This window comes from Triticum aestivum, chromosome 7D (genome assembly GCF_018294505.1).
Source record: "Triticum aestivum cultivar Chinese Spring chromosome 7D, IWGSC CS RefSeq v2.1, whole genome shotgun sequence".
NCBI classification, from domain to species: domain Eukaryota; kingdom Viridiplantae; phylum Streptophyta; class Magnoliopsida; order Poales; family Poaceae; genus Triticum; species Triticum aestivum.
This window is the reverse complement of record NC_057814.1, coordinates 351,251,912-351,271,566: the sequence shown is the minus strand read 5'-3', so window position 1 is coordinate 351,271,566 and position 19,655 is coordinate 351,251,912. Positions and strand designations below refer to the sequence as shown.

Here is a 19,655-nt window from a genome sequence, read left to right as displayed (position 1 = left end):
GAAGCAAAAGATTCGAGAGTCAAGGCGGAAAAGACAAGCATAGTGGTCTAATGACAAGGGACGACGGCGGAAGCTTGGGACGGAGCCGTATGATGCGGAAGTCTCACGTACGGTTCCCTGAGAAGGGAGTGGCTACCCACTGGAGCTTCGACCAACTACCACCGGTCAATTCCGCTTTGGTGCCACCCCTGACTCTACCATCATTTTAGGGGTATGGGGTTCGAGACAAAGAAAGATCAAGGTAGCATATCAGTTTTTCCTATATACTTTACTTGGATCTGTTTTTATGCTATTAGCTATTCTGTTGATTCTTCTCCAAACAGGAACCACCGATTTACAAATTTTATTAACCACTGAATTTAGTGAGCGGCGCCAAATCCTTCTATGGATAGCTTTTTTCGCCTCTTTTGCCGTCAAAGTGCCTATGGTACCAGTTCATATTTGGTTACCCGAAGCCCATGTAGAGGCACCTACGGCTGGATCCGTCATCTTGGCTGGAATTCTTTTAAAATTGGGAACCTACGGGTTTTTAAGATTTTCCATACCCATGTTTCCCGAGGCGACACTTTGTTTCACTCCTTTCATTTATACTCTAAGCGCGATTGCTATAATATATACTTCCTTGACCACTTTAAGACAGATCGATCTTAAGAAGATCATTGCCTACTCCTCAGTAGCCCATATGAATTTGGTGACTATTGGTATGTTTAGTCGGGCGGCGGCCGTTAGGTCACCTATTTTGAGTTATGGACACACAAGCAAGGCCAAAACATGTGTGCCGGGCGTGCGACCCATCAACCTACTAGCAATAGGGGAGAAAACTTAGCATGTCGCAACAAAAGCGTCGATTCGAGGCGTCAGCAAAACACCGCCGTCTGTTCCTAAAACAAAACCCCTTAGCGCCCCGGGACGGGAGTGGGGGACGGCCCTACGCAGACAGCAGCAGCACCGGCTCTACGAAGTCCGAATCGAATCTTTCGGTTGGCTTTCCCGTGAATAAGAATTGTTGGGCGCGGCGAAGCGAGCGCTTCTAGCTGTTTCGCTTGCTTCTTTCTTATTGTGGCGGCTATTATGGCGTGGCTGAAATGAACGAAAAGCGAGATGATTCAAATCGATTGATAGATGGCCTGATCTGTTCTGATAGATCGAAAGGTTTTCTATCAATAATAAGGGTTGACCTCTTTCTATCTATTGATGATACAAGATATCTATCTATTCTGGATCCATCAGAAAGAAATCGATATGTATCTTATTTTTTCTACATCGTATGTAGAGCGCCCAAGCGTTTGGCCAGCTCAGTTCTATTATCCATCGGTCCAATGCACTGGCTCATCTCATGGAGGGAAAAAGCAAATGTAGTTAGTTGTCTTGTTGTTGTTCGCCGCCTCGACACATTCCCCGGCATCGTCCCACACAGAAAGAAAGAGCGTGGAGCCCCGGCCCGACCTGTAAGTCCGCTAACGTAAAGCGAGGAGTTGAGCCTGAACTGGCGAACCGAAGTCACTTTCGTAACCATACTTCCTACAGCTAACACGTGTCCAGTCCAGCGGGAACGCGAAGCGCAAACGAACGTGAGCTGCTATACCGAATCCCCCGCTGGCCATCGGGGACCTAGTGGTAAGGCCATGATCCGCAGGGGAAGGGATCACTCATTCTTCTATTGGGGACAGGTGCACGAACGACAACTCCAAACGTCAGACATCCGCCGCCTATACCTACCGTTTAGGTGGCACCAGCGAGATCCAGCTAAGGTAAGGAACTTCGTGTCGCGGCTGCTCCACTCCGCTGCGGTCTTTTGAACTGAACTTCGTTGCCTTCCCGCGCGCGAAACGAATGGGCGCTGTGTCGTGGGTAAGTTTTGGGGCGGGGGGGGCAGAGAGAGACCAGAAGAATGATTCATTTGGATCGACGAGCCATTTCGCGAATCAATAGAATGTCTCTCTATCCATATCTATTCTATCTTTATATGACGGGCCATAAAAAAAGAAGTATTTTTTTATGGCATGCGGGATGATCGCGCCTAGTAGCCACATATCAGCTGCGCTCAATATGCGGGATTTCCGTTGGATCAGATCTTTCGCTTTGACGAATTTGGACCTAGCGAAAAGGACTCTAAGCCTTCGCGCAAACAAGCAAAGTAGAAGCAAGACGAGGAAGCGGAGCTGTCGTAGAAGCAGTAGCTTCCCCCGACAATATACAATACAACAGTAGCGACCATGAATAAAAAAGCCCCTTGTTTAACGAGTTCGCTGCTTTTCCCAGGCCGGAGAAGGGCAACTACTTATTGATTGATCGCCTTTCTTTGATATGTGTTCAATTTAGTACAATACAAACTACAACTAGATCAAAGCGGAAGGGCCACTCACTATAGAAGCTATAACTAGAAAAGCCCTAGCCAATAGTTTAGTAGTCGGCCAAACCCCCATGCTCACGACATGTTCTTGATATTGATTGAGTTGGAGGGAGTCAGAGACTACCACGGAATCCTTCCATAGTCACCCCGGTGACCTTCGTCACCAAAGCGTCACGACAGTTTCCAAGACCCCTCATATAATCTCCAGTGGGGATCAGTCGGAGCACGTAGGAATGCCGACCACTACATAAGCCGCTGGCGGAGAAAGCTCGAAGAGCTTCCCTTCATTCGCTTCGCGGGAGTCGCACACAGCACATAGCTGGAAGTCAGAGGGCCCGTACTACCTGCCTAACCCTTCGCTCCGAGGGACCGTAGAACGGAAAGCGCCTTCTAAACAACTCGGCAGAAGGGAAGGGGCCTATGTATTTGCATGACCCCTGCGGATTTGACCCTACCTACACCCGGAGCCAATCCCCTAGCGGTCCTGCCACCACGCCGCAGAACAGGAGCTCGTGTGGAACCTTGGATTTCTGGCGTAACAGCGGTGGAAGGTATCAAAATATTACGGCCGCATAACCATAACATAGTATATACGCTAAGGTCGGCCAAAATATGGACACCCGAAGGGCCCGGCGCGCACAATCCTATCCTATCCGAGCCCGTCATTGCATGCACTTCGGACAGCCGTCCGTAGCATCATAAGGAGCACCTCCCTTTCGAGGTACCCAAATGGAACGGTCTTTATTTGTGTTGTTGGTTGGTCTTTCTCAACGTGGTCTATAGCACGAAAAACCATTCTTTACAAGATAGGGCCGTTCACATGAAAGAAAATACAAAATCCATTCTTCATGGTCGGGCGCATTTCTCCAAATCCTCCAGGATCACAAGTGGAACGCTAAGCAAGGGTGGGGAGGCTGCGAGCTCCGCGTCGAACAGAAAGAAGCAAGCAGGGGGTGTTGCCGTAGCGCGCCGGAGAGCAAGCGTAGGCAACCAAACTAAATAAGGCTACAAAAGTAGCTAGCTAGCGTTTTTAAGCTGGCTGCCTTTTCTAGCGCGCGTACTCTTCTGTGGAGTCGCACGGAACGAGCCTTGTCTTCCCTCCAACGACTAGCTCCCTTTTCTTGTTCCGGTCACCCTTCTCTTGCCGTGGAAGGACTTTTGCCTGTGGTGTGGTCCAACCCGTGGGCGGAGTCGCCCTCATCCCCCCATTGCTCAGTGCTCCCTGCAGCTTCGCTGGGCTTTACCCGCGTGGGCGCGGGCTTCTATAAGAGAATGAAAAGCTCTCTTTTTACAATAAAACGCGAACCGCGCGGAGCCCACCCTTTTTCGTTTTCTGCCGCCACTGGGTGGCCGCAGGGGAAACACAGCCCGGCCGCCTCTCGGGAAAGGGGGGGTGGGCCTACCTATCCCGAGGGAGCAGCTGAGAGGTTCCATATGCCGAGCCGAAGGGCAGAACTTCAGTGCGTGATCGTAGTATGTCACCTCGTCTCGTCCTCGCAGCATCGAAGAGTACCTATGCACTATGTTCCGGTTCACTGATAAGGAAGATAGAGTTGGGGTGGGGGTCTACGATGTGATACTATAGTATGCCCCGGGGAGAAAGATGCGCAACTCAAAACGGAAGCAGGAAGCGTGTTGTCAAAAATGTCGGAGGTTACCAGATCTCTGAGACTACCATCGATCCGACAGAGCGGAACGACCAGAAAAAGAAGTGGAGTTAGAAAGCCGTATGATAGGTGGTAACTATCTTGTACGGTTCGGGGGGTAAGCGGCGTACTCTGGGGGAATATTAGGCTCTATCGAACATACAGGGAATTGGAGGTAGCATTTTACTTATGTTAAGTCATGGACTGGTTTCTTCAGCCCTTTTTCTATGTGTTGGTGTTCTATATGACCGACATAAGACTCGACTTGTTAGATATTATGGAGGTTTAGTGAGCACCATGCCGAATTTCTCTACCATTTTCTTCTTTTTCACTTTAGCCAATATGAGTTTACCCGGCACTAGCAGCTTTATCGGGGAATTTCTAATCTTAGTAGGAGCTTTCCAAAGAAATAGCTTAGTAGCCACATTAGCTGCGCTTGGGATGATTTTAGGCGCGGCGTATTCCCTGTGGCTATATAATCGTGTGGTTTCTGGAAATTTAAAACCCGATTTCCTCTATAAATTCTCCGATCTAAATGGCAGAGAAGTTTCCATATTTCTACCTTTTCTTGTTGGAGGGGCGACCGTCCGTTGAACTACCAAAAAAGGGTAAACCAATGTGATCATGACATTGTAGGTGCTTGCGATGGGACGGATGCGACTTCCCTCATAAGTAATGGGTGGCATAGCCCGTAGCAGAAGTCCCCTTTTTTTATCCATTTCTTTATTACCCCAGAGGGGCCCACCCTGGTGGGACCGAGAGAAAGAAAGGACGGGGGGGGGCGACCATGCATGGCACTTCTCGACCGTGTCTCCGAGGGACAGTTGAACGAGCGACTCATGAATGCTGCCGGGTCGGACGAGCCAATAACTCGAACGTGTTCGGTCAGTTTTTTGAGCAAGAATCACAGCGTTACCTTACCTTCACCATGATACGGACTCCAAGTTCTTATGGCAGAGCACGAGGAGTTTCCTTCAATATGATGATGAGAATGGAAACCAGAAGCACGACTGGGTCTTCGTAGTCCGAGATCATACTTATATATCAGTCACAGTAACGTAAGCATGAGACTTTTTGGTAGTACCGGTGAACCAGATGGCCGCGGCGAGGGAATCTGGGACGGAGGACTCGTAATATCTCTATAGATCTGGCAAAAGCGAAAGACCCCTAACGTCAGGGGCTGACCACTGAGCTCACTCAGGCCCCGCTGGGCGGGCCAGAGTGGGTGCGAGCTGGAATTGCCATAGCTTATGGTTAGAGCAATAGGAAAGGGCCCAGCAGAGAGAACAGTCAGGATAACGAGCGCGGAGCCCACTTGGCAGGCGGCAGGAGCAGCGGGCAAGTGCTTGCTTGGTAGGCCAACAGCCCTGTGAACCGGGCGGGGCACTCGACGAAAGGGGGGCACGCTGAGCAAGTACGCAAAATTGGCCCTGCGGAGCTTTCAAAAAGAAAAGCAAGGACCACTACGGGAGGTCGAACCACGGACCGGAGGTAGTAGAACGTGATCCGCACCGGTCAATATTGGATCAAACAATAGGGGACCGTAGCACTGACCTTTTTTTTTCAAGACAATAGGTACTGTTCCCTACCGAGACAAGGGACACTCTCAACGGATCCTCCACGCGCTGGGCATACCATAGTTCTTCCGTGCGTCTTTATCGTGGCGGAAACAGAACAAGAGGGAAAGACCCGGCCGACTCGCCCAGGGCTCGAGGGCGAGCCATACGAGAGTGAGTCGAATTCTGTTTACGTTCTCGGTTTGGGTTCGGGCCCCTCTCGATCTTTTGCGTATAAGGGAAGGGGGAAGGAGTCTAAATCTATGGACATTAATGAACCACCATTGATGGACGTTGCACATGACACGAGAAATTCGACTCGACGGTCCGGTGCTAATAGAAGTCGCTTACTCTCCGTCTAGCGAAGGTGCCAGATCCTTAAAGTAAAGTATCTATCAGCCTAGTGTACCAACCACGTGGTACGACGGGCACTCAAAGACCTGGCGAATGAGGGCCCACCCCACCCAAGAGCGCTTATGTCATATGGGAACTCTCGGCTGGAAACAATCCTTATGGTTTTTATATCCGGTTAGAATAATAAGAAAGAATCAAAGTCCAGGTTGGTTGGTGAGCCTAGTGATAGGAGACTATCTAGCTTGGTTCGGAGAGCACTTGTTGGGTTTCAGATTCATTTTTTGCTAAATGTTACGGCCTAAATGCTGAACTATTGACCCTACTTGTTCGGATGGGTGTTCACCCGAAAGTGTTCCCGGACTGCATGCATACATCCGTAAGTAACTTAGTGCAACATGGCAAATTTCATTGAGAGGAATCAGCAAAGAAAAGAAATCTTCTCCGGGTGATCAAGTTCCTTTTTCGGTCTGGGCCGGGTCTTTGCTTTCTTCAGAGCCCCATTTTCCTGGGCATCAGTGAGTGGAATACTTAAAAGTGATTACATTCTTATGTAGATTCCATTGCTCGAATGGGACTTGTTTGTTGGCACCGACCTCGATAAGAAGCAAGGGAGTGGTGATGAAGTGAACGGAGCTACAGAGCTGTTTGTTTACCAATCCGCCAACTTAAGCTAGGAAAAGTGTAAGAGACCATGCATCTTCATGTAAATAAAGGTAAATAATCTCAGAAACAGTCAAGAAACCAAGAATTTTTTATTCCATTTCTTAGCCAGGGCAAGATGTTGTGTTGTTCGTATCACTTGCTAGAGATAGAGAAGCTAGAACAGGAACTGCCCGGGAGGGTTCAAAGAATGAGGTCTTCACCTTTAAGCTGGATCTCATCTCATTCTAGCACATACTACGAGCGATAGACTTAAAGAATACAACAAATGGTTGTGGGGGTTTTTTACCCTGTGACTACAACCACAAGGTCCGAATCAAGCGAAACGGCTGAGGCGCAAGCCCTTTTCTTGCCACTACTCTGTTTACCCAAAGTCAGCAACCTTTTTGGCACGCTGGCTAGCATGTTCATTGCTTCAATGACATGAATTCAATCAAGTGGACAAATCCTATCCTGGAAAATATGGGAAATCAGCTGGAAACTCAATAGTCTTACGCGGAAAGCACTCAACCGACCTTCCTCTTCTGAATTATATGAATGACAGAAATCAGTCCTCACTTGTATTAACTTCATGAGTGAAGAGATAGACAAGGTGGTGAAAATCATGAAACCAAATACTGCTCCAGGTCCATATGGAGCTTCACTTGTATTAACCCATTAGAGAATACCCTCTTTCTTTTCTCTTCCAGCCCCCCGGCCCCTCTTTGATAAGGAAAGTTTTCATTTCTCAAATAAAAAATGAAAAATATGGTTAGATGGCTCTTCTCTACTAACCACAAGGATATTGGGACTCTCTATTTCATCTTCGGTGCCATTGCAGGAGTGATGGGCACATGCTTCTCCGTACTGATTCGTATGGAATTAGCCCGACCCGACAATCAAATTCTTGGTGGGAATCATCAACTTTATAATGTTTTAATAACATATCACGCTTTTTTAATGATCTTTTTTATGGTTATGCCGGCGATGATAGGTGGATTTGGTAATTGGTTTGTTCCGATTCTGATAGGTGCACCTGACATGGCATTTCCATGATTAAATAATATATCATTCTGGTTGTTGCCACCAAGTCTCTTGCTCCTATTAAGCTCAACCTTAGTAGAAGTGGGCAGCGGCGCTCGGTGGACAGTCTATCCGCCCTTAAGTGGTATTACCAGCCATTCTGGAGGAGCAATTGATTTAGCAATTGATTTAGTCTTCATCTAGCAAGTATTTCATCAATTTTTGGTTGTATCAATTTTATAACAACTATCTTCAACATGCGTGGATCTGGAATGACTATGCATAGATTACCACTTTTTGGGTGGTCCGTTCTAGTGACAGCATTCCTACTTTTATTATCACTTCCGGTACTGGCGGGGGCAATTACAATGTTATTAACCGATCGAAACTTTAATAAAACCTTTTTGATCCTGCAGGAGGGGGAGACCCAATATTATACCAGCATCACTTTTGGTTCTTCGATCATCCAGAGGTGTATATTCTCATTCTGCCTGGATTTGGTATTATTAGTCATATCGTATCAACCTTTTCAAGAAAACCGGTCTTCGGGTATGTAGGCATGGTTTATGCCATGATAAGTATAGGTGTTCTTGGATTTCTAGTTTGGGCTCATCATATGTTTACTGTGGGATTAGACGTTGATACGCGTGCCTACTTCATCGCAGCTACCATGATCATAGTTGTGTATCGGGGGTTGGGTGCGACATATGCCAATGGATGGCTTATGATGGTGGGAGCGAGTAGAACGTCGCCGGTGCGTGGAAGCGGGATGAGGCGTAGACACGAACTCCGACGCACTTTACCCAGGTTCGGGGCTCTCCTAGGAGATAACACCCCTAGTCCTGCTCTGCGGGGTCTCCGCATGATCACTAAGGTACTAGTGAGTACAATGGTGCTCCTCGAGCTGTATGCTAGAAGTAGAAGAAGGCAGGCACGCTCTCTCCTTCGAGTCTAGTTCTAACAGGTTGGGAACCCTTTGCATGGGTGCCCTGGGGGGTTTATATAGGCCTACCCCCCAGGGATACAATGGTAATCTGGCCGGGTGTAGGACCCGGCTTTCAATGTCTCTGGTCGTTGGCTTCTTCGCCGGTAGCTGGGGCCCGCCACTTGGTGGGCCCTGCCGACTAGTCTGGTCCGGAGCCGACAGGCCGCTCCCGCCGCTCGCGGGTCTTGCCGGCTGCTGATTACTGTAGCCGTGATGCTAATGAGGCAGGCTTGGTCAGGGGAGCGTGGCTACAGTCCCGCTGCCTGGTGGGAGATCACTGTAGCCACACCGCGTCTCATCTGGTTAATGGTGCACGGGCCGCGAGGGAGGAATAGGCCGCCTGCTGGAAGCCGGCCTCCCTCAGGTCTGGCTGGTCTGATTTCCGTCGTCTTCCTGGCTCTCGCTGCCTGGTAGGGCCCGCCGCCTGCAGGCCGTACCGACAGGCCGTCGTGGGGACAGGGCTCTGCCTGCTAGTAGTGATGTCAGGGGTGGAGTGGCAACAGTGCCGCGCCGGGCGGAGATCTCCGCCCGTACGGAGCACTGTGGCCACGCGCGGTCCTGGATACGGGGGTGATGGGCTACATTGTAGCCTCACCCCATCTTGTCTTCTTAATGGGGGCGCAAACTCTGAGGGCGTCGTGAGCCGCCTGCTAGAAGCCGGCCTCTCCGGAGGCCGTCCGCAAGGAGTCGCCCAGCCTTGGTGCCGCCTTCTGGAGCTTAGCCGCCTTCTGGCAGCCGGCCACTTGGGCCAGCCGGCCATCAGAAGGCGGCGCTTCATCTTGAAGTCCTGAGGGGCGCAGCCGGCCCCGATGTCTTGAAAGGTTCAGGGACTCGGGTTAGGCTACCCGTGGCCCATTACTCCGACAGTAGTCCCCGAAGCTGGTAAGGCGCCGCGGCTGAGGGGCCGAGGAGCCTCAACAGTTTCCTCCTCTGAGTGCTCTAGATGGAAGCTTCATCCGACTCCTGGCAAGCCGCCTGGTGGGAGCCGGCCATGTCCAGTCGGGTTTGTCTGAAACTTCGAACGCAACGGCGGGAACTAGGTGGCGTGCTAGCTAAGCCTCCAGGCCCGCCGCCCGTCGTGGGCATGGCACGTGGCGTCAGCCAGCCGAGCCAGCCAGCTAGCCCACGCGCGTGATGGGACGCGACAGCAGGCTGGGCCCGCCACCACCGGGCCTCGGCACGCGAGCGGATCCGCTGCGGCCCGAGGCAGGCGGTCGAGCTTCTTCGCGGAGTTACTACGCGCTGTAACTCGCACGGAAGACGCGGGTTCGTGGGGTCGTGGGCACAGTTAATCCCACGATCCCACGCCCGCCCCCTCGGCTTCATAGCCCGTCGACTATAAGTAGGGGGAGGAGGTGAAGCGGCGGAGCACGCGCGCCCCTCCACCCCATTCTTGCCTCCTTCTTCCTCCTCTCGTCGCAGCACCCCCGAGCTCCGCCGGAGTGCTGCCGCTGCTCGTCTCTATCGAGCTCTTCCGCCCCGAGCCCTCTTGGCCCTGCTCCAATCCTCTGGTCCCCCGCCGCGACACTAGCCTCGTCGAGCTCTTCATGGCGCGCGAGCGGGGAGGAGATTGGGATGGGTCGAACGTCCACGAAGACCACATCGCCTTCCTCCGCAACACGCGGCGCCTTCCTGGCACGGGCAATGTGAAGGCGCGCGTGCCTCCTGTGGGGAAATTTCGCCGGCACCGGGGGAGGGCGAGCGGGTCGTCTTCCGCTCGCACTTCATCCGCGGTTTCGGCCTGCCGGCGAGCGTTTTTCTCCGCTCATTCCTCGAGTTCTACCATCTCCAACCTCATCACATCACTCCCAACACCGTGATGCTTCTGTCCGCCTTTGTTACGATGTGCGAAGGCTACCTCGGCATCCTCCCCACCATCGAGTTGTGGGGAGCGTTCTTCTATACCAAGCTGGGCACCTCCGTCCGGGAGGTGGCAGCCTAGTAAGGCGCCTTCGTCGCAGTGCGCCGTCTGTCTCCAAGGAACGCCTTCCCCTCCATCAAGCTGCCACAGTCGGTCAAGATGTGGCAGCAGTCTTACTTCTACGTGGAGAACGTCGTCCCGGCAGTCGATTTCATCAACCTGCCGGCCTATGAAGCCGGCCCACAGGCTGAGCCTCGGGCCAACTGGGGCTACAAGCCGAAGCCGGTGTCAGCAGACGGCGCCGCCGCCATCAACCGGCTCCGAGTGCTGACCGAAGTCGAAGGCCTCAAGGCGTCCGACTTGCTGGTCGCCTTCGTCGCACGCCGGGTTCTCCCGCTCCAAGGCCGGCTTCACTTGGTCAGCCGGATGAGCGGGCACCGCGACCCATGCCGACTGAGTACCAAGTAGATGCCAGCTGCTGAGGTGGCGAACTTGATGAACAAGATCTCCGACCTCAAGCTGGAGGGGTCCTGGCAGTTCAGCAAGCAGCCGTACTCCCGCGCGGACCCGCCACCAGCCGTAAGCTTTTCAATCTCTCCTTTCTTCAATACTTCGTCTTGATTCCGTCTTGCGGTCTTGAACGGACGACCTCTTGCCCTTTGAAACAGATCTACATGTCTGAGGCGACAGCCGCCATCGTGGGGGCGGGTGGCCCCTATGCACCGGACCGAGCTGTGAGCGACGTGGACGACCCCGACTTGGGGGGCGGCCGCCTTGGAAGACGACGCCACAGGCGGCGTCTATGGAGCTGGCGGTTCCGAAGAAGGCGGCATCGAGACTTGGCCTGACGATGACGATGAGGAAGACGAGCCGCGCCCTGCACGAGGCGCCGACAGGGTGGACGCGGGCCCCTCCACCGAACCGACTGCTTGAGGCAGCACGCGAAAGAGTAAACAAGGTGTCGCCTTGTTCGGTAGCGCGCCGAAGAAGGCCAAGAATCCGACCGCCGCGACAAGGCGGAAGGATGCCGCCGCGAAGGCGGCCAAATATCAGAAGCTCTCGAAGGCGCCTCCCATGGTGTCGACGTGAGTATCCTTTCTTGTCCTTTTCTTCCTTGCTGATTCTGTCTGATTTTCTTCGCTTTACTTTTCTTGACTTAGGGCCCCGCTCTCTCTTGAGAAGTCGGCCGCCGCCTCCATCATTGGGTCGGCGGAGACCTCCACCACCACCCGGTGAATCGATCCGGCCGCCGACCTCCGGGAGGCGCGGGAGAGAAACGCGCGGGAGGTGCGCGAGGAGCAGGAAGCCGCCCGCCTGGAGAAGGCGGATGTAGACAAGGCGGAGGCCGCCGCATTGAAGAAGCTGGCGGAGGCCGAGGCCGATGCCGCGGCGAAGGAGCAGGCTGAAGAAGCCACACGCCGTCAGTCGGCGTTGTTCGTCATCCCTTTAAACTCCGCGCCGCCACCACCAGAGTTCGTGGCGCCGACTGGGGGAGCCGGCGACGAGCACCCGATCATGGAGAGGGACGGCGGCGATGTCGTCATGCCGGATGTGGCCGTGCCTCCGCCACCACCATCTGAAGAGGCGCGAGACAAGCTGCCGGCGGACCCGTCGGTGCTGCCAGCCGAAGACGAGATGGTGATGGGCCCGACTCCCGAGGTACGCACACCATCGCGCCGCCGGTTTGCAAAGCCGGCCTCGGCGCCACGTCCGCTGGAAGCCGGTGCCGCGAGCTCTTCGATCCTGGACGCCGAGGTGTCCAGCACCGCGCCCGCTGATTGGGTGCGGGGAGGCGGGACGTGCCCTTTGAATCAGGCGATCCGAGCCTTCCAGGGCAAACTCCGAGCTGAGGCCGACGCCCTGAAGCGGTGCAACCAAGCGTTCCTGGAGTCGCGAGCAACCGTCCGGGTATACTTCTTGCTTCTTCATTTTTAATTCTTGTATTTCTCTGTGGGGCACGCCAGTGCACCCACTGGGTGTAGTCCCCGAGTTTCGGGCCGGCTGCCGAGCAGGCGGCTCGGAACTTTAATTGGCAAGCTCCGAGTACTAACATTGTCTGATATCTTCACTGCAGGATTATCATAACCTCCGCGCGGCCGCCTTCAACTCCAAAGTCCAGGAGCTGAATCAGCGGACCGCCGACTTGTCGGAAAGCTGGAGTAAGTCTTTTTCTTTCTCTGCGGGGGCGCGCTAGCGCACCCGCGGGCTGTAGTCCCCGAGATTTGGGTCGACTGCTGAGCAGTCGGGCCAGATCTCCCCGGCAACTGTTCTTCTTTTTTGTTGACATTGATAACTTCTTTCTCTGCGGGGGCGCGCTGGCGCACCCGCGGGCTGTAGTACCGAGATTCGGGCCGACTGCTGAGCAGTCGGGCCGGATCTCACCGGCGACTATACTTCTTCTCTGTTGGTTGCTGACGTCTCTTTCTTTCTTTGTTGATGCAGAGGCCAATGCTACTTTGCAGCAGCAGCTGGGCGAAGCCAACACCGCGCTGCGTGCCAAGGAGGCAGACTGCAACAAGCTGGCCGAGGAGCGTGATCGGCTGACCACACAACTGGCGGAGCAGGCGGAGCTTCTCAAGAAAGCCCAGAAGGAGGCGGAGGAAAAGGAGACCGCTCTCCTTGCTGAGTTCGAGACCGAACGCTCCGCCTGGACCGATAAGAAGGCTTTGCTGACTGCCGGCTTCGGCAAAATTGAAGGTATGGTTGACGGTGAGCTTCCCTCTTTTTTCTTTCTTCGGCCGGCTGCTTGATCAAACCGGCTTCTTGTCTCTAACTTTGGCTCTTTTTGCTTTCTGTTTGAATAGACTTCTTCCCAGGTCACTCTGACGCCGCCAATCAGGCCATCGAGGCTGATCGCGAAGAGCGGAGGGCGGAGGGTGCGCAGATTGCTGCCAACGCCCCTGGACCCTTAGCGAACAGCTTCTCAGCATCCAAGCCCGTCTTCGGCCGGCTCATCGGATGCTGCGCCGTCTTCAGCATGTCGGCGCCTAGGCAATCTCCGCCCTGTGGCCAGACATGCCGGCTCCACGCACTCCCAGTCGGACTGCCGACCGGTTGGAGGTGGCGGCCGGCTGTCTTGAGGCCTGGAAGGGCTCCTCGTCCCGGGCTGAGCACGCCGGGCCTTGGAGTTCGTCAAGGCATGGTACCCTGGGCTAAATCTAGCCCAGTTGACCATGTTTCGACAGGAGACCCAGGAGGAGCTGGTGGTGGTGGAGGGTGAACTTGTCAAGCGGGCAGCGGCGATCGCCGAGTACACCAACACCAGCATCTTCATCCCGGAGCTGATAGAGAACGGCGCCGAGGCGCCACCAGAGTGGTTCGGGTTGAACCCGGAGGATGGCGAGGACTCGGCCGAAGTGATCGACTCCAGCGATGAGGGAGAAGACGAGGAGGACGAGGAAAGTGAAGAGGATGCGCCAGAGGTTGAAGCGGACGGCCAGCCTCAGCTCGGCCGCGCCTCCAGCAACGAGCCACGCCCGAGCGGGCCGACTGCTGCTGAGGGCGACCAAACGGAGACTGACCAACCGGCCGCTCCACCAACCGGCACCAGCGACTCCACCGTTCTGCCAAACCCGTCTGCTGCTCCCTAGGCTGCCAATTTATCTTTGTTTTTACCTGCTTATCAGTCTCGACAAACTTTGTTAACTTCGCACAATTCCACCCGCGGGGTGTATTTCAAACTTCTGTTGAATGTTGACCAAGGGCCTTTTGATATGTAAATATGCTTGCCGAGTTCTATCTTTCCTTGCTTTCTGCTCCTTGCCTTTTTTCCTTTGCCGCCCTCCCTGGGCTGCCGTCTGGCCAGCCTAACAGCCGCTCTGCGGACTGCGGCTGGGTCCAGTACTTGGCTGCTTTGGGAGGGTAAGTACTTAGCCGATTAGAGTTTTTTAGCAAGTTAAGTAGAAGCCGGCCGGCCGGTCAGTGAAGCGGGAAGCCGGCTTGAACTATGTGCATGCTTTGGGTCCTTAGCCATTTTTCATGCGGACACCCTTTCTGCCTTGACTCCCGCCCACCAGACAGTCGCTCTGCGAGCTGCGGCTTCTGGAAGGAGAAGGCTTAAGTGCCAACACATTACTTGTCCAGCTGCAGGAAGCATTACATAGTACAAGGCGGCGAGTCCCCGGGTCGACTGGCCGAACCCGGTGCCAGGCGGACTAACGAAATAACACATTGATAGGCATAATTCTTATCAAGTAGATAAAGAGGGCAGTCCCCGAGCTCTTCTCGGGGGACCCGGAGTCTTCATACTTTATACAAAAGTTGGCGTGGTACATACTGCATCAAATGTAAAACCTTCGGAGGAGGTTTGCATTCCATGGTCGCTCCGTCTCCTTGCCAGAGTCGTCTCTTTTGCGTGCTCAAGGCTTCTGAGCATCGATCAGGTAGTAGGAGTCATTGCCCAACACCTTGCTGATAATGAAGGGGCCTTCCCAAGGTGCCGAGAGCTTGTGCTGGCCGGCTGTTCGCTGGATCACCCGGAGCACAAGGTCTCCCTCTTGGAAGGATCTTGGCTTGACCTTCCGGTTGTAGTATCGGCGCAGGCTCTGCTGGTAGATGGCGGACCGACTAAGTGCCAACAGCCGGCCCTCTTCCAGCAGATCGACGCCGTCTTCTCATGCTTCTTTTTGCCTCCTCTTCGGTGTACATGGTGACTCGAGGGGAGTCGAATTCTATGTCCGTCGGGATGATGGCTTCGGCACCGTTGACGAGGAAGAAAGGCGTGAAGCCGGTTGACTTGTTCGGAGTTGTGCGCAGGCTCGAGCGGAACTTCTGGCACCCTTTGCATTTCTGGACCAAGTCTTTGGCGTCTTCTAGAGCAGTCGGCCAGAAAAAACCGTGGTGAAAAGCTTTAGCAAAAAGTGCTCTTGAAGCCACGTGGTGGCCACACTCGCCTTGGTGGATATCTTTGAGGATTTCTTGGCCTTGTTCCGGCTCCACGCAGCGCTGGTACACACCAGTGACACTGCGCCTCACAAGTTCTCTGTTGACAATGGTGTACACTGCTGCCCGGCGTTGCACTTGCCGGGCCGAGATTTCGTCAGTCGGCAGCTCTTTGTTCACCAGAAAGTTAAGTATGGGCTGAGCCCATGAAGGTGCCGTTATTTCTTCGACTGTTAGGACTGCAATTTGTACAAGGGTGGTTGGGCTGGGAGGCGGCAGGTTGGAGTCGGCTGCCGCTTGCTGAGTCAATGAAGTCCCCGGGCCGACTGCTGCAGTCCCCGGGCCGGGTGCGACTGCTGCAGTACCCGAGCCGCCTGTCGAGTTCCCGCGCCGGCTGCTGGGGTCCTCAAGTCAGATCCGACTGCTTCAGGAGGAGCCGGCACGAAGATGGAGTCTGACTCTGGTGACGGCTTGACAGACGGTTTGAGGAGGCGTTGTAGGGCGACACCGGCTGGTATTGCTTGCCGGCTGGAGCCGATCCGTGCCAAGGCATCTGCTTGCTTATTGTCATTTCTTGGCATGTGGAGGAACTCGCACCCTTCGAAGTATCCACTAAGTTGCTGTACAAGGAAGCGGTAGCTCGCCATGTTTGCATCCTTGGCGTCCCAGTCGCCTGACGACTGCTGGACCACCAAGTCGGAATCGCCATAGCATAGGATCTGGCGAATGCCGAGTTCTTTAGCAAGCCGGAGCCCGTGAATGAGTGCTTCGTCTTCAGCAACGTTGTTGGAGGCGGCAAAGTGGATTTGCAGCACATATCTGAGCTTGTCGCCTTTGGGAGAGGTGAGGACGATGCCGGCTCCCAAACTTGGAACCATCAAGTGCATCCGCCAATGGGTGGAATCTGGCGCTGGCGGCAGGTATTGGATCTCGGCCCATTCGCCGAGGAAGTCGGCCAGTGCTTGTGATTTGATGGCGGTGCAAGGCTGGTAGTAGATGGTGTAGGGGGCCAAATCTATGGCCCATTTGGCCACTCGGCCTGAAGCATCCCGGCTTCCAATGATCTCGGCAAGTGGAGCTGTGCAGACCACAGTGATTGGGTGCTCTTGAAAGTACGGCTTCAGCTTCTTGGCGGCAAAATGCACGCCGTAGCACATCTTCTGATAGTGGGGGTAATTCTGCTTGGAGGCGGACAACACTTCACTCAGGTAATACACCGGCCTCTGGACTGGCAGTGCTTTGCCTTCTTACTTTCATTCCACGACTATGACTGTGCTGACCACCCGGCTGGTGGCGGTGATGTAGAGGAGCATGGGCTCCTTAGGAGTCGGAGCTGCCAGGACAGGCGGAGTGGTCAGCACCTTCTTGAGCTGGAGAAAAGGTTCATCCACCTTGTCCTTCCACTCAAAAAAGTGGTTTTCTTCATAAGATGGTATAGGGGAAGAGCCTTCTCGCCCAGCCGATTGATGAAACGACTGATGGATGCCAAACAGCCGGTGAATTTTTGCACGTCCAGCAGTCGGGTGGGCAACTCCATCCTCTCGATGGCCTTGATCTTCACAGGGTTGCTCTCTATGCCGCGCTCTGAAACTAGGAAGCCAAGAAGCTGGCTGGCTGGCACTCCAAAGAGCATTTCTCCGGGTTGAGCTTGATTTGAAATCGGCGCAAGTTCTCAAAGGTTTCCTCGAGGTCTTCCAGCAGCATTTCGCGCTTCTCCGTCTTCACCACAACGTCGTCCACATAGACATGGGCGTTTCTGCCGAGCTGCTTGCGGAGACACTTCTGCATGTAACGCTGAAACGTGGCGCCGGCATTTCTCAAGCCGAACGTCATGGTCAGGTAGCAAAAGGCTCCGAATGGCGTGATGAAGGCAGTCTTCAGCCTGTCGGACGGGTTTAGCTTGATCTGATGATACCCTGAGTATGCATCCAAAAAGCTCAACGGCTCGCATCCACCTGTGGAGTCTATCACTTGGTCGATTCTTGGCAAAGCAAATGGGTCTTTGGGGCATGCTTTGTTGAGGCTGGTATAATAGATGCACATGCGCCACTGCTTATTCTTTTTCAGTACAAGGACTGGGTTGGCTAACCATTCTGGAAAGAAAACTTCCATGATGAAGCCAGCTGCTAGAAGCCGGGCTATCTCTTCTCCAACAACTCTTCTCTTTTCTTCTGACAGGCGGCACAAGGGCTGCCTGACTAGCTTGGCATCAGGTCGGACATGTAGCTTGTGCTCGGCGAAATCCGTCGGAACACCCGGCATGCCCTTGGGAGACCATGCAAAGATGTCCCGATTCTCATGGAGGAAATCGACGAGCTCGCTTTCCTATTTGCTGTCAAGGTTTGCACCTATGACAGCGTGCCTCTTCGGGTGCTCCGGGTCCAAGGGTATCTTCTTTGTTTCTTTGGCCGGCTTGAACGAGCCCTCAGCTTCCGACTCCTTGGGGTTGGGCGAAATTTCCGGCTGCCTGCTTGCCATTGCCACAACCTGGTCAAGGAGCCACTTTTCAGCCGCGGCTAGCCGACTGCTGTCTGCAGCACAGGCGGATGATTTGTTGTAGTCCCCTGCTATGGTCAGGATTCCCTTGGAGCTCGGCATCTTCATCTTGAGGTAAGCATAGTGGGGGACGGCCATGAACTTGGCCAGAGCAGGTCGGCCAAGTAGCGCATGATAGGGGCTCTCAAGGTCCACCACCTCAAACCATACTGGCTCACGACAAAAGTGATTTTTGTCTCCGAAGAGGACATCTATCTGGGTCTTGCCGATTGGTGAGCAGGAAAGGCCAGGAACTATGCCATGGAATACGGTCCGACTGGGTTGAAGCTGCCTCTGTTTGATTCCTAACTTCTCCATAGTATCTCGGTACAGGATGTTGATGCTGTTGCCACCATCTATCAGGACTCGGGAGAAGCGAGCAGCCCGCCTCTCTGTTGCGAAGGTGGCATCTAAGATCAAAGCATAAGAACCAGGAGAGGGCATCACCTCCGGGTGATCAGCTCTACTCCAACTAATAGGCTTCTCAGACCAATGCATGAACTCGAGGGTCTCTGAAGCTGCTGCATTTACTTCTTGTTGTCGCTGCCGTCTGCCGTGCTTGTCGTTGGCCACACTGGTAAACACGACATAAGCTCCATGCTCTTCAGGGTATTCATCTTGTATTGTGCCGACAGGCCAAGCCGCCGGCTGCTGGGGAGGAGGCGGCGACGGGCCGGCAGGCATAGGAGGCAGGAGTCCGTCACCCTTGGCGATCCTGGTGAGCCAGTGGCATTTCCGAGTGGTGTGGTTGGACAGCTTTGCGCCGCTGTGAAACTTGTAGGGTGCATCGAGAGTCTGCTCGTATGAGAAAGCAGGTAGCTAGTTGGGCTTGCCGCCCTTCTGACGCTTGGGTGGAGGCTGCCCTTCTGGCTGTTGGTCTTCGACTGTCGCCACCTGCCTGCTTGTGGAAGCCGGCTGCGTGGCCTTGCGCTTGTTGTTATTCGGTTGCTGACGCTGACTGGTGTCGCCAGCCGTAGTCCGAGGAGCTTGAGGAGCCACTTTGCCAGATGCGTCTTGGATTTCCGCCTTCATGGAGGAGTCAGCCATGGCGTACTTGTCTGCTATGATCAGCAGTTCATCGAGGGTCGCCGGCTCATCGCAGAGAAGCCGATGCTTGAGGAGGGTGCCTTCTCGGCACCCGGCAGTGAAGTACTCGATGGCCTGCACCTCGTGCACGCCCTCGCAAGAGTTTCATAGCTCGACCCAGCGCGTGAGGTAGTCGCGAGTCGACTCGTTGGGGCCTTGGACGCATAATGACAGTTGGCGACGCTTGGGTGGCCGCTTGTACGTGCTGGTGAAGTTGCGAATGAAGGCTTCGATGAAATCAACCCAGTTGTTGATGCTGCGGGGCTTCAGGCTATTCAGCCACGTCTGGGCTGTGCCCTGGAGCATGAGCGGAACGTACTTCACGGCAACGCGCTTGTTGCCGTTCGCGATGCTGACGGCTGTGGAGTAGTCGACCAGCCAATCTTTCGATTTTACAGAGCCGGTGTACTTGGGCGTATCTCTCGGGAGAGTGAACCCTTTGGGAAAGGGCTCATCTCAAATGCGGGGGCCGAAACAAGGCGGACCCAGCTCGTCTTCTGCTTCTAGCGCCAGGGATCGGTTGAGGCGGTCGATCCGATGGCGGGGATCGTTCTCACCGACTCCTTCTCGGAGGCCAAGGCGGTCGCCGAGTGCCGGGTGATCAACAAGCGACGGGTGAGGGAGTCCTGGACTAAGGGGTCCTCGGGCGTCCGGCCTGTTATCCGTGGGCCGGACTGATGGGCTGTGAAGACATGAAGACCGAAGATTGAGCCCGTATCCGGATTGGATGCTACTT

At 54.3% G+C, this 19,655-nt stretch overlaps 1 protein-coding gene across 1 annotated transcript; it reads left to right on the top strand.

Moving 5' to 3' along the window:
• The first annotated feature begins 230 nt into the window (after positions 1 to 230).
• LOC123164231 (NADH-ubiquinone oxidoreductase chain 4) lies at positions 231 to 5,562 on the top strand. Its single transcript, XM_044581643.1, has 2 exons — positions 231 to 713; positions 4,154 to 5,562. Exons 1-2 carry the CDS (start codon positions 287 to 289, stop codon positions 4,591 to 4,593), a joined length of 867 nt encoding a protein of 288 aa, XP_044437578.1. The 5' UTR covers positions 231 to 286; the 3' UTR covers positions 4,594 to 5,562.
• The last annotated feature ends 14,093 nt before the right edge of the window (positions 5,563 to 19,655 follow it).

Coding starts and splice junctions, on each gene's coding strand:
- LOC123164231 (XM_044581643.1), top strand. CDS start 287: ATGCTATTAGCTATTCTGTTGATTCTTCTCCAAACAGGAACCACCGAT. Junction 714..4,153: donor GACTATTGGTATGTTTAGTC/GGGCGGCGGCCG, acceptor ATTAGGCTCTAT/CGAACATACAGGGAATTGGA.